At 35.9% G+C, this 20,672-nt stretch overlaps 2 protein-coding genes across 5 annotated transcripts in view; both read right to left on the bottom strand.

Moving 5' to 3' along the window:
- The window catches only part of LOC450217 (dual oxidase 1), a 31,778-nt gene extending 24,790 nt beyond the window's left edge, over positions 1–6,988 (bottom strand). The window contains exons 1-3 of one of the 4 annotated variants that reach the window (XM_041609024.1): positions 6,662–6,988; positions 4,205–4,270; positions 3,182–3,337 (exon numbers count right to left, since the gene is read on the bottom strand). In XM_041609024.1, the coding sequence (XP_041464958.1) occupies positions 3,182–3,337; positions 4,205–4,270; positions 6,662–6,731 (292 nt within the window). In that variant the 5' untranslated portion in view covers positions 6,732–6,988. The remainder of the gene's footprint in view (positions 1–3,181; positions 3,338–4,204; positions 4,271–6,661) is intronic. The other 3 variants (XM_041609026.1, XM_041609027.1, XM_041609028.1) reach the window with 3 other exon arrangements.
- A 3,992-nt stretch (positions 6,989–10,980) lies between these two features.
- LOC121415713 (dual oxidase 2-like) overlaps positions 10,981–20,672 on the bottom strand; it is a 51,832-nt gene continuing 42,140 nt past the window's right edge. The window contains exons 24-32 of the mRNA XM_041609029.1: positions 20,245–20,475; positions 19,368–19,461; positions 18,020–18,069; positions 17,555–17,836; positions 16,557–16,786; positions 15,532–15,690; positions 14,805–14,960; positions 14,110–14,238; positions 10,981–12,165 (exon numbers count right to left, since the gene is read on the bottom strand). Coding sequence (XP_041464963.1) covers positions 12,040–12,165; positions 14,110–14,238; positions 14,805–14,960; positions 15,532–15,690; positions 16,557–16,786; positions 17,555–17,836; positions 18,020–18,069; positions 19,368–19,461; positions 20,245–20,475 — 1,457 coding nt within the window. The 3' untranslated portion in view covers positions 10,981–12,039. The remainder of the gene's footprint in view (positions 12,166–14,109; positions 14,239–14,804; positions 14,961–15,531; positions 15,691–16,556; positions 16,787–17,554; positions 17,837–18,019; positions 18,070–19,367; positions 19,462–20,244; positions 20,476–20,672) is intronic.

A 20,672-nucleotide genomic window follows, 5' to 3' on the forward strand; every position in this document is an offset into this window, starting at 1 on the left:
TAAAATCGTTATTTATACAAATACACAGGGTGCAGACATGAAATTATATATATCAGCCACCTAGGGATTTAGGGTTGCATTAGATTTATAATAACCGTAACATACACTGTTAAAAAAACCCTGATTTTACAGAAAAATAAAAGAAGATTTTGCAGAAAGCAATACCAGAATCATTCTTTAAATTCATGAAACAGGAATTTTTCTGCAATTTAACAGAACAGGTCTGTTAGAAAAAGGGGAAAAGAGTGTTTTATTTAAGGAAATTTGTAAGATTACACACACCAAATACCAATTTCCTGTAAGATTACGCAATCTGGTAAAATTACAGGTGTTCTCGAGACTCTGCTGCAGGAACTTCTTTTAGTTTAAGGATAAATTTTCTAACAGTGTATACCATAGAGCTATTACAGCTCCATGCACACACATACATACATACACCCACCCTTACATAGTTACATACATACACACACAGACATATATATATATATATATATATATATATATATATGTATATATATATATACGTAGGAATTGAACAATTTGACTGTTAGAATAATCATAACAATAATGCTGAAAATGTAAGACGTCAGACAATTTACGTGATTAGCCTGCTCAGCGGCGATCGGGGGGGGGGGGGTCGCCCCATATTATTTTTGCGAGAAGTGGAAAAAAATCGAAAAAGAAAAGCCTTAAAAGCAATTGTATAAAGATCATGCATTGTGGCAACAGTTATTAAAGCATCCCACTTTGATTTCTTTGGAAAAACGAGCATGTATCAAAAGAATAGATGAATTGTCAATTTTGTTTCGACATACTAAAATTATTACTGTGGCGGCTCGATGCGTTTTAAAAGATATTACACGCGGAGAGGAGAGCGGGTGCATGTGGTTCAGAGAAAATACATTAAGAATGATTTTGTGGGAAGGGAATAGAAGATACAGATCGCCAAATAGGCAAGCAAGGATTAAATTCGCAAAATACAGAGAGGTAATTAAGAATCAATTGCAATTGTAGCAACCAATAAAACAAGTTAGTCCTATTTTGTTGCAAAAACGACACACGATTTCGATGGACAAACGATGCAAGATTAAATAGACATCAAGAGAGGGAGAGGGGGAGAAAAAAGAGAAGAAAAAAAGGAGGATAAAGAGAAGGAAGAGAGGGAGAATAAAGATAATAAGCAGAAGAGGTAGACGAGATTTTGATAACACACATTTGAAAATATATTACTACTGCAATGTCTACTTGTTAGCTGAATATCACGGCTTTTTAATATTTTTAATGAACATTTTTAAAACATATACATCGTATACCAAATGTTAGAAGAGATAGGATGTCTGAGGGAAAGAGGATTTGTAATACAAACAGGATACAAATCCCAAAGATGTAGATGAAACATGGATAGAAGTTATACCGATAACACACCTACACACAAAAAAAGTGCTAATATATACATTTAAAAACTTGCTGACAACATATCCTCAATACCATGGTATTTTTTTCAAATTCATAGACGTTCAAAGCATTTTATAATCATTATGGTCACCAAATTATTGATTGGAGCCCCGAGAAAAATGCGACTTGCATGAATTGTAGTTATCAGTTGGAAAAGAAATGCTGAGCTAGTCCTTTCTTTCATCACGTGATCAGGGAGAAAATTCTATTTTACATAATTTGTTTACGTCTTCAATGTAAACAACCAAATGGATATCATTCTAACTTATATCGTGACATGTTATCATCACAGGCGAACGAATCTTCCGCTTCCTTTACTAGAAATGACGAATTATGTGACAGTGGCCCGTATTCTGAGATCGGGTTTAACTTAAACTCGGGTTTAAAGTTGTGGTTTAACTATGGATAGCCAGTTGTTACATAAATCACTATCAGTATAGAGATATCTTATTTCAGCTCATTTGGCCCCAAATCATTCATAATTGTTTAGGAAGTATAAATAGATGATTATCTTCACCATTGAAGAATCAGGAAAGAGCACAGTTAACATGAAAAACATACAACTTAATAAAAATTTGACACTTTTGGCTTCCCATAACTTTAGCACAGAGTTAGACCATGGTCTAAGTTAAACCTGAGTTCAGAATACGGGCCAGTGTGTTCAGTGTGGAAAAATGGAACTTGTTGAAAATGTCATTCCAACAGTATGGTGGAGAGGATTTCACATTTGATTCCACAGTGTGAACACTTCGTGTACACTGGGGGAAACGGTTCTTCCCTGGAGCCCGTTGCAGAAAGAGTTGCAATCAATCGCAACTCTAAAAATCACGCGTAACTTGATTTTCAACCAATCAATAGCGCGCATTTGGGACTTGCGTTTGATTTTTTGACTGGCGTTTAAACGCAACTCTTTCTGCAACGGGCCCACAAGCTACTGAAAGGAACATAGCGAATTATTCAAAGCTTGGATTGCACTTGCAGCTATGGTAAGGAGAAAAGGGCAAAACATTACTTATGGAAAAGCTTTGTCGAAACAAGCAAAAAGCAGCAGGCAATGGTATAAAAAATGATGGTGGTTATCATGGTTACAAAACATGATAGAGCAACATAGCAGAAGAGGTTAGAAGATGAGAGGAAACAAAGACAACATACATAAACGTATATAGGCCCTAAACCGAATAATATCGACATCAATAGGAAGTTGTGAAATGAGGGTTTACCTAATTGCGATAAAGGCGTAATAAATTGTATGGTACGAAAAGTACATAGGTAGGCCATTCAACACAACATGCAATGCGAAGACATTATGTAAAAAAAACCCTTCGCTTTGATGACAAGAACATACAACAGTAAAATAATAGTCAATATCTGCATGATAGGAGCAAGAAAAATGAAGAGAAAATGAGAACATTCCATGGTAAGATTTTGGATTGGTACAACGTCTTAAAACCGTATCCATCATAGTAGACCATTTTCAGGAGCATATTTTCTTGCTTGATGAACTTTCAAAAAAGATGGAAAAGCACGATTGTGATTAAAATTCAGCTGCTGAAAAATACTGAAATGAATTTAAGGATTTTGCTAAATACAAAAACAAGGTTATACATGCAAATGTAACACGATTGTATATAAAGGACGCGACGGGGATTTATGTCGTGATATATATTTATGATGCGATGATTTTTTTTGTAGGATGCTGCAAGATCGATGAAACCTTGTGTCCTACCAGTCGTGCTCGGCGGGACGGATTCAGTCATCGTCGGTTGCATCGTGCTCTGACTCATCGGCGACGTCGCTTCCATAGTCTCGGTCATTGCCATGGTTGTTGAATTATCTGTGGTTACCATCATGACCATGGTCGTTGAATTATCTGTGGTCTGGCCTGTGGGTTAAATGTCACTTGAATCAAAAGTCTCAGCAAGTAATGGAAAGGGGGGAGGGGGTATTTACACGCAATCTATGTATATCGTATTGTTGAGAGCAATGACATCGGAATGATAAATACTGTCACATTAAAGTGGAAGGATTATGACGTCTGCATGCAGTGACTGTTTAATGATAATATAATTTAAATAAATTACTCAAAAGAAGAGATACTTAAGAAAAAAATCCTACTGATACATTACATGAATTCATTTAATTGACTTTTATAAAACCCGAGAGTGATTTGATAATGAAATCCTCTTCCTCCTCTCATTCTCTCTCTCTATCTCTCACACACACTCACCCCCTCTCTCTTTCTCTTCTTTTTTTTTTCTTTTTATGTCTCTTTCCGCGGCCTTTCCATCTCTCCCTTCTCCCTCTTTATCTTAATTTCCTTCCAATTCCTTCACCTTAATAAAATCTGCAAAAAAAAACATTCGATTTTAATACAAAAAAACATTCGATTTTAATACAAAAGAACATACGATAAAAGAGATTATAATAGCATGCATAGACCTAGCTATGTCTTGCGGAAAAACGGAACATTAAATAAGATGTTATACACTTACCAAAGTTACTTAATACAAGACAAGACAAGAAAAGACAAGAATGAAAGGGAAAGAATACCATTCACAGTGATTAAGTGCCGCTATGATACTTGGAAAGAAAAATAGTGTTAAAGACCATGCAAACCCAGAATATCTCCATTAAAAATGCACAAATGCAAGTGGCAACGACCACGTTGTGCGATATTAGTGCAATATACTACAACCAATACTATTTCACCTCGTTGGTTAGCATAATTATACACCGATCACCATTTTACCTGTAACTGATGACTCGGTTGAATTGGCCATAGTTGTTGGACTGTCGGTGGTCGTATCATTATTACCTGTTTTTTCAAAGTGGTGAGCCATAAAAATACTCAATCATAATGACTTAACAATTATTGCATTTCAATCCAGAACTAAAAATAGCGCACAAAAGCCCTTGAAAGACAATTAAAAAATATCGTTTGCAGATTTATATAACCAGTCTTGTTTCATGTGCTAATGTATATTCATAGGTAAACGCGATTTGATTTTTGCTTCAACATTAAGCAATATAGGCTCATTGTCGAGTTACGAGTTACCAAACCAATAACTCTCATTTTAGAAGTGATAATTGATGATCTGTAGACACCGACAGACAAATAAGTTTTGTATAACTTCCAAGTCAAGGTATGATAAAAGTCTCTCTCTCATCTCTTTCTTCTTATCTTCTCTTTTACTCTCCCTTTATCGCGCTCTGCCCTCATGCATGTGGTGCCCCCCACCCCAGAACAGATATAACTAACTCATCTAATCAGCTATTAAGGTGGGTTCTAATAAACTTTTCACTTCGATTTCTAGACCTCATCCTCATTTAACAGCCATGCACAGAATTGGATTGGACTTTGAATACCTCTTTTAATTATACACGCTAATTGGCACGAACGGCGATCCCGAGGGCAGTGGATGGGAGGGGTACACAAGCCCCCTCAAACTTTGAAACTTGTAACAATTAGCTCCCCATACCCAAATAGCGCGAGAAACCGAATTCATTTATAGGGTAAGAGATAAATAGTTTGTCTGAACATAATATTTAAAAGTCACTTGAAAAACGCTGTCATTTTTCGCGGGCCGTGATATTTTTTTCTGAATATTACTTCCTCGTTTTTGCTCATAAAACTTGAAACACACCTCTTTCGTATCGGAAAGTTCCGGGTACAGTTCGGGTGTTCGGCTCTTCTTCCGCTGCTGTTTAAGCAGCCATGTTATCCATCCCCTCTTTCACAAAACTGTTTTAATTCAGTTCCTCGCATGCATGGGCTTTGATGTAAATGTATTATTGCGTCTGTTTTAACGTGTTAAAATAGGACCCGATGTCGTTTTTATTCGGGTGCCTTTGTGTGCACGCACCTTACCTTAAAACCACTGACCCGAGAAAGACTATTTTTTACATGTTCCACAGCCTATTCAAAACAAGAGTGATTATTTGTATTCGAAATAACCACAGTTATGCATGCAACCCTGAAAAGATGCGAATAATAATAATGATCATGACGTTCGGCTTTATATACCTTTTTTTCATTGCCATGAAATCATTTTTCGTCATCAAGATAATTTCAGCGATGAAATTGCATCAATTATCACATTCTTCAGCAGAAATATTCTTATGTTTTATCCACTTTACCCCTCCTCATATGTTACCGGGAACTCTATACAGCCTCGATGTTTCTTTTCAAATGCATTTTTAATTACTTTAAACTTCATTCTCAACCTTCTTCGCCTAAAAATCCCTGTTTGCTATCATAAATAATAATCCATTTTTAAGCAGTTACGTAATTACTCTTCCAAGAGTAGAGCCCGCTATTACAGAAGTTCAAAGGAGAGTGAATTCAACTCCCGATGGCTCTCAACCGACTTTGACTTCCACTCCTGTTATGGGTCGAGCCTGCTCAGGAGAACCATTGAGACAATTTGGTAACATAATTAGGTATGGTCACACCGCCCGAGCGTTGTTGGAGCGGTCGTGGAGCGGAGATTTTTATATTGTTTTCGATTTTTGTTTTTTATTTTTTTCCCAATTTTGTGAGTGAAATTCGACCCCCTCTCCCTACCGCTCCACGACGGCTCCAACAACGCTCGGGCGGTGTGACCAGGCCTTACCCGGCTGAACTTGAACTTCCTCGTTCTTTCTCCAGAGCCGTTCTAAACATTACCTAGATCCGCGGCGGGATAGTATTTGGTAACAGACTGTTTAAAGTACTTGCAAACACCAATTTGAAAGAAACTCTCCCGACTATGTCAACAGTCATTTTTTTTCCATTTTGCTTTCTTGCCATTACACCTTAATAATAAATAAGCGGTATCATATTGTATCATCCACTTCACATGATCGAGGAACATCATCGCAAATAATATCATGGTTTATAGGAACAAAATATATATAGTTTTCTTGACATTGTAGAATGTGGATTCGTTGTTCATTATGTTTATCATAAACATAATCAGTACGTTTTTCTACTATATAGTTTTTATAATCACATTTCCGTTCTCGATTACTTTTTCTTTTACTTCAAATCTCGCATGTAGGCTTATCCTGTATATGTGATCATTACTTGATTTAACTTTGATACAACATGCAACATATCTCGAAACGAAATGACATACAATGATCAAGAGTCTCGTTAGTAAATGATCTACAGAATTTTTTTACTAATGTATGTGTTAATTGATCAGTAAAAAGTTTCGTGACATACCTGAACATACTGCGATTAGCGATAGCAGTATCCCAATATAGATGGGTCCTCGTCGTCCACGAGGGAACATGATCGATCTCTATGCAGATCCTTGCCTGAGGAATATGTCGGGTGAACGCGAGAATAGTAAAATGTCGGCGCCAGGAATCGCACGCCACGAATCTCCACACAAACTATACAGCGTCAATTGACTAGCACTGCGGGACCAACCTTAAAACCAGTTTGATCACTTTGTAGCGCTCCGGAAAAAATTCTCTCTATTCTTCCCTGCTAATAACACTCAATTCAATAGCATTTGACTCTCTCAACAAGCTCTTTCTCTCTCCCCCACGGTTCAGAAACCATATGCTAATTAGCCTTACATACCAAATTATCGGGCAGTAAGCAACTCAAGGCCACGCCCTTCATGAATATTCAAATAAGGTGGTTCCTAAAGTACGAAACCGAATCACCGTTATTATTATCATTGCGCAAGGGTGAAGCGGTTTACTTTTGTTTCCGTGTGTGGATGTGCGATTTCCCCAGTGACGTCGACCACTGTATTTGAAAGGTCATTCAAATTTAGATCACATTCAGTTCCTGGTTTACTGGAATGACTTAATCTCCCAAAGTTTAACTACTTTTAGTATGTGTAATTAAATAAAAAGACAAGTTCAATGCACATAACAGGAGGAATACCATACAACTGCACTTATACTTAAATATTGGAACAGATCGAGTGAAGTAAATCTCTGAGAGACCCGCAAAATGGAAGATTCTATCCCCTAAATTATATATATATATATATATATATATATATATATATACTTATATATATATATATATATTTATATATTATATGCCTATTTATCAGATAAGTTCAAAAACTGAGTAGCCAGTCTGTATGCAAATGATAATGTTTAACGATTCAAGACAACTATAAAAAAGTGCGTATAGGTTTGGACAAAGGAAATAATTGGTAACCTCCATCTTTTAATTCAAACTTTCTTTTAGGGGATTTTCCAATGTGTTTGAAGACCCCTCCCTCTTCGCATCAATCAGCGACAAGTCGAACAATGATGCGTTGATCGATAACGTCACAGTTGGGATAAAAGGGGAAATTCCCATTCCCCTCCCCCCTCCCCGCAATAGGGAACACCATTGCCCTTTGGGCTTTATTCTAATGAATATTTTTGTTAAAGAATTTTTATTGCTCAATCTGCTGTGTAGGAAGATAACAGCAGTATCACCGTGAATGCATATCCTTTATGTTACTTTCATTATCTATTCAGAAGACCTTTGATAAAACACAGAAAATTATCTCGACATACATGCCCTCCTATCGTTTTACATTAGGCCTTAGCATGTCTGATTTCGATAAAAGAAAGTCGTTATTATCATTATTTATACCCATTCATTTCTCATAAATAAAGCACTTCATCTTCCTGACACTGGGTATGCTCATATCAAAGACTTTTATTTGATGTTGTACATTTTTTCTCTGCTATCAATTTCTTTTTATCGATTATTATCATTACTAATATTGTTGTTGTGATTTTTTATTATCTTTATTGGTCATTATCATTTTCATCATTACTAATAAAAAAAAGAACATGCCGAGTAGGGCAGTAACTCTTCGTAAATTCGCCCACGTGGTGCATCAGGGATTAAAATAACGTTCATATTTAACTTTCAGGAGCACCTCTTTGGCTCAAGACAACAATACCTAGACTTCACAAATGAAAATCAAAACCTTTTAACGTAAAGAATGAATAAGTGGTCAAGTTCAAACAATAGTTTGTATTTGTCACAAAAGGGGTATAAATATACAGTACACTGACGTAAACTCGAAGCATCATATTGGTTCAAACATTATCTGCCGATATGATTAACAAAAGATTATATATGTTCTTGCAGGATAAATGTAAATATTTACAATAAGTCGGTAAAACAAATATGTAGATCCCGATGTCATACTCATAAATAGAAATGAACTTAACGAATTCAAATATGAAGTTCGAATGGAATGAATGAATGCTTGAGATGGAAATGCACAAACTGACAGGATGACAAATTTCTGACTTATAATTTCATAAATTACTGTGTTACATTTCAGCATTTATTAATGGTTACAGTTCTTCGTAGTCACGAGAAAGAAAACGACATTTACAATTTCTGGGCATTAACTTCCCTTTCCCCCTAATAAGGCATAATTCTTTATATACCCCTCATCTGCTCAATTGTGATTGTGTTTTTTAAATATTATTCTTTTAAGAGCCACAGAACCTTATACATGAAACAAAAACAAGCCATAATTTTCCCAAATAAATTTTCGTTACAAAACTGTATACATTCAATACACTGTAAAAAAAAATATTCGGTAAAAATTTAATAACACGAGGATAATAATGTAACCAATTTTGGGCAGTATTTTACCCAAAGCGGTATGCATATTGTCCAGTAAGGTTTAAAAAATGAGCAGCAATTACTTTAGAATGGGCAAAGTTTTCATCACACTGGATATATAAAAATGCTCGAAAGTAATGCCAATGTTGGTTGGACACAAAATTACCCTCATGGAGTATCTTTACCCAATATTTTTTAGAGTGTACACAAGACTCCAACTGATATTTGGATTCATTGGCTGTACATTTTCATCTAGGAATAGCGTCTGGCATCCACTACATCATTTATACTTATCTCTGTTTGTATAATCAATCAATCAATCAATCAATAATATGTTAATAATATGATAATAATGTTATCACTGTAATTGAATGTTTTGTCTTTCATGCAAATGTGAAATAAATTGAATTGAATTTTAAAAAATGAATTGAATAATTGATTCGATTGTTTAAGGGAGTTTCTGTGAGGTGTGATATCCAGATTCAAACGCTAACCGAATGATAGGGATCAAGAAATTAAACAATTATCTTAAGACTATATACATGTATTGCTTTCTTTTTATAAGACTATCTGGTCTGCAGTTTAAATACAAAGCAGTCTACATATACAAAATCCTATTGCAGCTGTTCATATGAAAATAAAAGAAATGTGTAGGCCTATCTATACAAGTAAATCTACATAACATGTACTCTAACACGTTGGAACATAATTTTAAGGCAGATACATGAATATGTTTTTATTTAAAAAATGAAGGTTTGACTGTATATTGTAATTAATTTATATTATAATTTAAATGCTATATCCATTTCGTTCCACGATAAATGCATAACCATGCTAATGGAATTTCAAGTAATAACTTATTAATCATTTTACAATGATATATACATGTGTAAATAAATACAAGTACTGTTAGGAATGTATATATCAGCTGTTGTGACTTTATAATCAAACTTTATCCTATAACTTATACCATATTACTTCAATGACACATGATAATACACGCATTATTCATTATGCGCCATCCATCTAATAAAATAACTTAATTTTGCCCATAACATGACGTTATGAAAGAAGAAACCATTTTTTTAGGCAGTATTTCAGTATATGTAGTAGTCGAATTTATATCGCTTTATAAAAGTAAACATATATTGATATGTATTTCACATGCAAGACTTGTATTCAAATGTATGACCAATTTCACAATTGGTATACTATCAATACTTATTTTAGATAGATACTTTTAACATCACAGGTTGCTTAATATATCTTTGAGATGAACAGTTTCCTGTCAAAAAAGACATACACACATTTTGACAAGAAAGTTCTATTTTGATTATATTAATTTTACGAGTGCCCTCCAAAGAACTAATTCGATAAGACAACAAAGCAGATTCAATCATATCATTTTAACTAAACTGCAGTATATAGGCCTACTTGTTCATCAAAACTATATAAAACAATAGTTATTACTTAATTCAGTATATGAATTTCAGGACATTCCAATTACACAATATTTCGATTTCGAGTAAACCAGAAAAATAAAATCATTTTGTTTGTACAACGAGGATTTTTGTCAGTTTTCATTAATTTGGGAACTTCGATGGAATTTCGGGATATAAGTTACACGCAAGATGTGCCAATGTACGGTATCAGTAATATTATTTCATTGCTACTCAGTTTGACCAAAATATGGACTTGGGCTGATCTTCAAAAAAGTTCACAACAAATATATGTAAAGCATTTCCATTCATCTGAATATAGGATAAAAGTGCACTAATGATTAAAAAGTGTCTTGCTTACAGCCAGAGGAGCCATGGACGGGAATGGAACCCTAATTTTTTATGTGTCTAGTGAGGTACTTAGAACACTCGGCCACTGTTCCTCAATGGGCTGTTATTATATTTATATACTCAATTACATTATTTACTATAATTAATTTTACAAATTTACACATAAATTCTGTACAACTTCGGCCACGTCTTCATAAAGTATCGGGTGAAGTGGAACACAACTAGCGCCATCTAACAGAAGTCAGACTATATTTTGCAAAGACAGAAAATATGCGATCTGATCCTTGATCTCATAAGCTGATAACATACAGATCAGTGGTTCTGATCTAGAAATGCGCTCATCTGGACATAATGCCCTGGTTGAAGTTCGATATATTCCGAGGCCGCGGAACGGGTCTTAAAGTGGGGGACTTGGACGAAAGGTTTTTATTTTTTTAATTTATTTTTTAGGAGGGACAGACCATACAAAAAAGATAAAGTGGTATGTTTTATGTTTATGCACACGTTTACTGAAAAAGAGTGGAGAGGGGCAGCTGAAGCCTCATCAGCCCCCGGTTTCACCTCCTCTATATAGATCTCATCGTGGTGTATCATATTTTTGATACATAATTTCATTTAGCATTAGTTTTGAAGGATCCTGTTACACAAAATCTTGTAATCAAATGTAATCATAAAATTAGACAAAATTTTATTTGTTGAAAATTGCCACCAAGTTTAATTGGATATACATGTGCTTAAGAAAAACGTCCTATACTGGTATCCAACAAAAGTATCCAAAATCTATTTCGAATGGGAAATCATGTTTTATATGTTTTTAACATACGACAAAAAAGGATAAATTCAAACATACTTCCTCATTCTTCCAAAATTTAAACAAGATAAAGAATTATACAAAGCATTAAAAAAACATTTTTAGTCAAATAAATATAGCATGATGGCCATTAAGAAATAGTTTAAGATTCATCGTCAAACGTCATAACAAGAGTTTATTGTTCCCAAAGTAAAAACACAATTATCTTCCACCTATCTTACATCCCTGTCTTTCTCTCCCTCTTCCTTTTCCATCTCTCTTCAAACTATCATCCTTGTTTAAGATTGTGGTTAGGTCTCAACGCTGCATAGCATCAAGCAATTGCCGTCATGCAAAAACCACATCTTCATACACATTCTTTCATGACCACGACCAACATCGACGACGACGCATTAAAATGTCTCGTTGTGGAGCTCGAAGATGACGCCGGCATTCTCTTTCCTGATTTCGGCGACGGACACACCAAGGGCTTTGTTGATACCAAGGGGCCCGCAGCTGAAAATACCGAATTTCTTGACCTGTTTCAAGATATAAGAGAGAGGGAGAGAGAGACGATAGAGGGAGAGGGGAGAGGAGGGTGAGAGAGAGAGATCGTATTATAATGGTGCAGCGGATGGGCTGTATAAACCAAAGCATGGGTTCAAGTCCTGCAGCGCCACCATCTTTCTTCGTCACAACAGGATTAGCTACACGCTATAGCGATTTGGTTGATGTACTTTTTTAAAAGATTTCATCATGTTGCAGTATTTCCCCGTCATATATCGTAAGCTCTTTATTTAATAAAATCGAGACTGTCATTTTTTATGGAAGTAAACCTTTTTAAGAAAAAAGACATCTTGAGAAATAGACGTTCGATGTCTTTACATACATGTGGTTGTAATTGTCTTCTTTACCATATTATGGGCTCCAATGAATACTTGATGAATTTAAACTCTAGACTAACGTTTTCTTATGTTTTAGACCTTTTCCGTTATATAAAAACACTTCTGAGATTGAGATTAAGCTTTTTGCAAGGCGTCCTTTGAAATACGCCCGTCATGGTGACCAATACATGGCACATGTTTGCAGAATATAAAAATTTATTTTAGACTTGTTATCATGTTCATCGTCACCCTTTTTTGTCACAACTAATCAGAAAGCAAGAAACTTAGTCCCTCCCCTGGAATATACCCAGGATCCACCGCGACGTACGTCATTTTAATTATGATCAACCTATTTTCAATCGACCAGGGCCCTTTTCGGTAAGAACGTACAAAGTTCAAGGTAAACTCTTTGTGTCATAATCGTTTCCTATTCATTTTCAACATTTACCACCATCCCCACCACCATCACCACTTCCATCATCATCACCATCATCATTACCATCATCACCATTATCTTCATCATCATCATCGTCATCATCATCATCATCACCATTATCTTCACCATCATCATCATCATCATCACCATTATCTTCATCATCATCATCATCATCATCTTCATAATCTTCGTTTTCACCATCATCATTGTTTTTTCTTCATGATTATATATTATAGCAAGTGTTATTTTGTTTGATTTTCTGTTTTTTCTTCTTAATTGATACTTCGTATGATAATTCGTATTCATCCATTCTGCCCATGATATGGTTATATAATTAATATGTTTCGGTTTGTCATATCTTCACGCATTTTTTGCTTAAAATGGCAACCCATCTTCTGCTATTGATTTATGTTCAATGATATGCCTGATTTTTTTTGGTCAAAATATTTGTTATATTTATGTTATATTACATTGTTACTACCATTGCAAGAGGACTCATCTGTCAATCAAAATATATGAATCCATGTTTTAACACCATTAGTGTAAGTTCTTTATGAAACGGGCCACAGGGCTCTGCAACGACGATTTGGAATCAAGTGCAATTCAACACAACCATTCTAATTGGGTGATGCTGGTATTGTTCAATAGTAATTCATACTTCAACATGATAGCCATTGCATGTTTTGTAATTAATTGCTTTTTGTGCGCTAATGTTGCAATTTTGCACATTCGTACAATTAAAGTCAACAATCGTAATAATCACTTTTATCCTTTAACTTCAAATTAGATAAAGCTCAAAAAGGGCAATAGTTCTTGAATAACATCTAATAAGTATCAATGTTGCAATATAGAAATCTTGAAATAAAGAAAATACCATGAAAACAATTGTCATTATTATCAGTCCAAAATTAATTCAGCGTGCAAAGAGTTTCAAGAATGCTTTGTACAACATACACAACCAAAAGAGGACATTAACTTAATCAGAGAAAACTCGGTCTACGCATGCTCAGTGCTAACATGGCTAAGGAAAGTTAGGACTCGACAGATTGAGCATGCACCGTTAGTCTTGAGCGTGCGCGGAATAAGTTTTTGTATCTGAATCTTCCACTCCCTTTCCCTTTCAATTTTGTTTTCTAAAGTTATTTATTCAAAAGAACGCTTACGTCGGTGTGATTCTGGCGAATTGAATCAAGCATGGTATAAAACTCCGGCCTGCCAAAATGAGTTACCGATCGGAGACCAGTAAAGAGCGATCGACTTGACACCTTATAAAAGTTTTGCTCACAGATGTACTGAAAGAGAGAAACAGACGGATAAATGTATGTCAGTATAAAACAATTAGCATATTTCTAGGCGTACCTTTTGTTTGTTTGTTTGTGAAAGTGACGATTAAGGAATAATAACAAAAATAATACCAACAGTCGTTTACAAAAATAAAAAGCTGCAAACATGTTTACAACAGTTATACATAACTGTGTATTATATTCAAATGATAAAAAACTTGTTTTGACTAAGAACCCGTTTAAATTCACTGTAACGTTTCAATTAAATGTATTTCTTAAAAAAATACAGAAGATAACCGATCTCTTTGACAATGTGCCGAGAATGATACTTAACGTCCAAAATAAAACGATTTAAAGAAGAATATTATTCTTTACTATTCTTTTTTTCAAAGAAACTTTATTCAATTCTTTTCTGAATCATATTGTTCAAACGGTTAACATCTTTTTTTTAAGTTAGGAATCGCGACTTTATCTGATTGGACATCGTTTACATCATCAAGAAGTAACAACAATCGACAAATAGAATGTGATATACATGCAATATGTGTATGTGTTATGATTAGAACACTACTCACCAGCATTGTGGTACGAAGATCAAACTCTTGGAAGAACTGGGTGATGAAGATATGAACTGATACCATGTCATTGGTGTCATGATCCTCTACATCCTTGATGATATCCGTCAACCATTCAAAGTGTTTCTGAGTCCGGGTAACCCACACAAAATACACCTGTTAAAAGAAAATTTGATTTTATTCATTTAATTTTTAACAGAGTTCAAAGTATGAAGTGAAAACAGGGGAATGTTTCATCAACGTTTTTGTCCATGTTGTCAGATCTGACATCTTTCCTTAATGATGATTGGCTAATAAGCACTGTAACTACCGTAATTGTCGGATCAAATGGGACTTGTCAGATAAAACGTCTTTCATGAAACGCTCCCCAGTTTAGTGAATTAAGACATGCGAAAATACTGTAAGCATGGTGTTGTGTTTCTTCTAAATAGAAAAAAATGTCATATCGTTATATATGAAACCAATATATAATTTGAATCAAATAACCGCATAACAACACTGATATGATGTACTCGTAAAGATAAGCAATGCCTGCCTCCCGCCCTGTACACATTCATGGTAATGATGGTTAGGATGGGTAACGTGCAGCAAAATCCGGATGTCAACCGAGTGGTACAGCTATACACCGGTGAAACCAACGTAGTGTCGCTGTACAACGCGTTGTATCAAGTCGCAACTGAGTTGCACAGAAGTTGCCACCATGTTGCACCAGTTCGGGTTTACGTACCTTCTTGCACGGGAACTTGGCGTTGCTTGTGGACTTGTTGACGATATCTTTGAGAATGGAGGCGAATGGTGTGACTCCTATCCCTGCACCAACCAAGATAGCTACCTCGAACTTATACCAATCCTGGTGCCCCTCGCCGTAGGGGCCATCCAGATAGATCTGAAAAAATGAAGAAGAAAATAAAAGGATTAATATGGTATATATGCTCCTTCAGCTTCTGTCATCCTCACTTCCAATGTCTCCCTTTTCTCATTCTCTCTTCCTCTCTCTCTCTCTCCCTCCCTCTCTTCTCTTCAACCCTCTTTGTCTGTCTTTCTGCTGGTTTGATATGCTATGCATTTCTCTGATCGGTCATTACCTATACTGTTCAATTAACCCGTATCTCATTTAATAATACCCCTCTTTGTAATCGCATTCACACGCAGTTCATGTGTGTGGCGGTGTGCAAGTGCGGTGTTAGCAGTTAATATGCGCGGTGTTCGGTGTTGGTGTGTGTAGCGAAATTCGCATTGATTTCTCCCGTGTGTGCATTGACGCCCCGGTGCTTGGCATTCGTGTGTATGGTGTTTGGCGTCCATTCAAGTTGCAGTGGTATGCATTGATTCTCGAATGAAGCGGATGTGTTATATCTGTGGAGGGCACAAGGTTATTTTAATAGGGGCAAGACGAATTAAATGTGACGTCTCCATTTTTATCAATCTAATAATAGGGGTCCTCTAGAGGTGCATGACTTGTTCCTCCATGATCTCTTTTCGTTTGTTTATAACTTAAAAAGTCACAGGGAGTCTTCAACCTTATCCCCTGCATCACCGTCCCTGTATATACCCATTTCATTTAAAGCATTTAGGTGCTAAGGACCATACAGAACACTAAGTGTCCACATTCTTTGAACTGCTACATTCACACCAACAAAGCTGACTCCAAAACCGGTCAATGATATACGATTGGTAATAGTTTTTGCCGGTCTGCGGGTCTGGTGCCGGTTACAGCGGTATGACTGTTACACGGAAGACACCATCACCTACCTTTGGCAGTGGTTCACCAAGAACCTGTTTGCTGTCATAGGTAGACCTGAGATTCATGGTCCAAGGTCCTACGGCTCTGATGTGAAGGGATAGGTTCTCTTCATGGGGTGCTGATGTCAGGGTGAAGGGGTGGTATTCATTACCCCCTAGGGCCGTGCAAGCGATCCGGACCCACTGGCCAGACTTGTAGTCAAAGCTATCCGGTCGCTTGAACACCAGATTGGTCACATCTAAAATGATTTTTAAAAAGAAAAAAATCAAAAGCTTCAATAGCAAAGGTTACGTCACAGCTCAATAATTGAGAAAAATGTTTGCCAAGACACGATTACCTATAGCTGAAAGTGTTTTATCTCGTTATAAATATATTTATGGATGAACTGTGGTTATTTAAGTCTTAGGGCCGACATTCAGGATTTAAAACGGTGTCATGTCATTAACGTTAACATCCAGAAAACCTGACCCAGGTCAGGCATCTTGAACCTCTCAATTCATTTTGCAAATTTCTCATGCTGCTTGATCTTGTCGTCGCACGCAAAATAGTCAAGTTGATGTAGTTTCTTTCTGGCTGACCGGCTAATACCTGAACGGTTTTCAATGTTTGCCTCAAATGAACACGAGGGAAGCTTCATAGATTAAGACAATTTTTATTTCACTTCTTTTCCAATTTTCAACATACAAATCAGAAATACAGAAATACAAATTAAAAAGAAAAACAACGAACTTTCAACGGGTCATATTGATCCGAACAAAGTATAATAAAAATCATATCATCATTACTCAAGTAAAGAATTAAACACTTGGATGATTAATTGAGTGTTTGTTTTAAAAAAAAGTAAATTTAAAAGAGACCATCTAAGAAGCAGGGCTTGTTAAAACGATGATCCATATAGAACAGTCACGTAAATTATACAAACAGTTTTACAACGTAAATATTGATAGATAATTATAAAGCGGATATCCAGAGATGATTACAAAACATATTTATCAAAAAAACTTACCTGATGGGAGGATGTCCGCCTTGTGGACTGGAATCTCCACCTTCCTTCGCCCGATGCTGACCACCTTGTCCAGGGTGAACAAGATGACCGGTCCAAGGCAGAAGTAGTAGAAAGACAGCGGTTGGATGAGCCTGGCCGAGCCATGTAAGGTCATCAGGATGAAGTATAAGACATAGAGCTGATGGGTCATCCAGAAGAGACGAAATACTCGACGTCTGGAGTACTGGGTTGCGAAGACGAAGATGACGGTACATGTCATTACCAGTAAGACAGCAGTCACACCTAGTGTAAATATGAATAAAGGTAAATGTAAGGTAAATAAAGGTAAATAAATATTTTTTAAAGTTTTCCCTGCATGGTAAAATACCTATATCATAATTATAAATATAAATTGACATTTGACTTATTTCAGCCCAATCAATTGAATCAATCAAGTGCAGTCCAAATATCACTTCTTCTACATACCTGTGACTGTTGTACCGACCCAATGATGGAACTTCGGGAAGACATGCGATCTGTATTTGACAAGCAAACGATTGCATTTTTAAACATATTCATCAGGTGACTAAAAAGAATTGTATTTCAAAGGCAATACAGTGTGATGTCGTTCACTAAATTAATATTATGAAAATGTGGCATCACGAAATATATGAACTGCTAACCAGATGTCATCACGGCTCAGAGAAGTATCTTAATTTATATGAATATATATTTTGTTCATATGGACGGGTTTCTCAAAACTGCCAATAAAGTTATGAATGACTACACGATCAAGTTGAATATGATCAGCCACATGCAATATTAATTGATATTAAATCTTACCAGAAAAATTCGAAAGAAATGAATAAGAACATGTTTATGATGTTTGAATCATCGTTAAAAGTTAACAATCGTCGCTATCGCTTGAAAGTGTAAATACATTTGTGTTACAGTGTTTATATCTATATAATTTTATAAAATTTTGCTGATTATTTTACTCTATTTGTATCATATTACCCTTGTATAAAGTTTTGATAGGGGGTCTACATTTTACAAGCTCTGCTTTTTAGTAGGCCCCTCCACTTTTTTAATTTCATTGCTATGTTTCAATCCTGCATATGTTATGCATTTTTTTTCATTGTAAACATGATTACGAAATGTACTTTGATGATTGTGGAATATGAATATATCAATAAATAAATAAAGAAAGAAAGAAAGAAACAGCCAGTGATTTTTTAAAAAAGTGGGAAAGAGGGGGTGTTGCTGAGTTTGTGAACGCATAGTTGACCTGTCTGCGTACTGCCGCTGTATATAGACTGACTCCTTGATGTCATATTGTTTTTTTTGTGTGTGTTTTGCTTGTTTGTGCTTGTTTTGTTTTCTTTCGTGGATGTTGTTTCCTTGTTTTGATGTTTGTTTCATAGTTCGTTGTTTGTTTATTTGGTAGTAGGGGAATCGGGGTCCCCGGTCCCATTCTATTTTAGGGGCTTTATTAATTTAGTACAACGTAGCACGAAATTTTCTTTGTGTATTGAGATCAAAATTTCCTTATTGTTGCACGAAATATATATAGTTTCCATTGAACAGAACAATTCAATTTACACTATAAATAAAGATGTCAAGTTTGCTGATTTTGTGTATACATGCATATGTACACCCCTTAAAAAGAATGACAGGCCATAAAAAGCATTCAAGTCAGAAATTGACATTTTTTTCATACTTTCAAGGGGGGGGGGGGTTCTCAAGAGGGGGAACTAAACACAACAGGGTAATATTTGTGTAAAATTTGGACCGGGGGCACATGCCCCTGCGCCCCCTAGATCAGCGAGCTTACCTGAACCAAACATCAGGAAGAATACAATTCATATCCTCGGCAGCTTGGGTCGAAAGATGGTAGAAATTCACGCCGTGCCCCACAGAATGAAGGACTGTAACGTAATATTCATTTGATAAAGACTGTATTGAATTTTTCCATCTTTATTCGGTCATTATGATAAATATAATTCTGCATGGGGAAATTTTCTCATTTTTGTATGAATAAGATAATGAAATCTACTATTGATACAATTGAATAATATCTCTTGATAATCATCTTTTCTTGCATTCCGTTCCGGGGTAGCTCAAGTGAATCTTACAGAAGAGGCAAAACGACCTTGCCAAAGGACATGTAATTATACTGTATTACAAAGAACACTTGGAGACGTCTGATAAAGTAAGCGTTTAATTTTATTTTAGCAAGTATAATCATTGCAAACTATAGTATGGACCTACTACTGCACCTAATTGGAATATATAAACAATGATTTCAAATGCTTCATTCTAGAGGATAAGGAGGATGCATGACAGGAAAGCAGGGGATTCGAATTCCAATGGCCACGGTTGGAATCCAAATTGATGCAATAGTGCCATTTCGTAAGGCACTCATCCATTACCAGGTCCCTCGGAGAAGACCTTAATAAGCCTTCTGTATCATAGTTGCTTGCTTACATGCAGTAACCCTTTCTAAGCAATCAGGAAAAGACAAGTAAATACAATTTTGCATTCATCTATTAATGTGTGTATGATCTAGTTCAAGTACTGAGACCCGCTCAGCTGTATTTTACAAGCACAGTTTAAAAAAAAGTAATAATTGAGGGATATATTTATACCTTGAGCTTTAAATCGCCCCCCCCCCTCTCTCTCTCTTTCTCTCTTTAGGGGATCTCAATTACCTGACCAGCCTAATGACGTGTAGGCCACAAGCTTGTGGAAGCTGAGGTAGGCATCAAAGGGGACGTAGTGGGCGAGAAAAGTCTCTCTTAGTTTGGTGATGGTGTTGCGAGAGACCGTAACGAGCAGAGTGGAATATGTGAACATCAGGGCAGCAGCAGCCCCACGGGTAATGGGAAGACCCCAACTGGTTATTCGACGGGTGCCCTTATGTTCCGTGAAGGTTCGATATTCTGTTATGAATTATAAGGGCAAACATTTTTGCTAACCATGGTGACATACAGATAAAGATGCTCTGGTAATGCATGCATAAATTGTATGAAATTATAGGAGAGTATCATTGAGTTACTCTACTCTGGAAATACCTTTCCAGTGGCGGCAGCTTATGCTGGACACCGTGAAAATATATTGGCTGATCAAAATTCAGATT

Source organism: Lytechinus variegatus, chromosome 5, assembly GCF_018143015.1.
Source record: "Lytechinus variegatus isolate NC3 chromosome 5, Lvar_3.0, whole genome shotgun sequence".
Lineage (NCBI taxonomy): Eukaryota > Metazoa > Echinodermata > Echinoidea > Temnopleuroida > Toxopneustidae > Lytechinus > Lytechinus variegatus.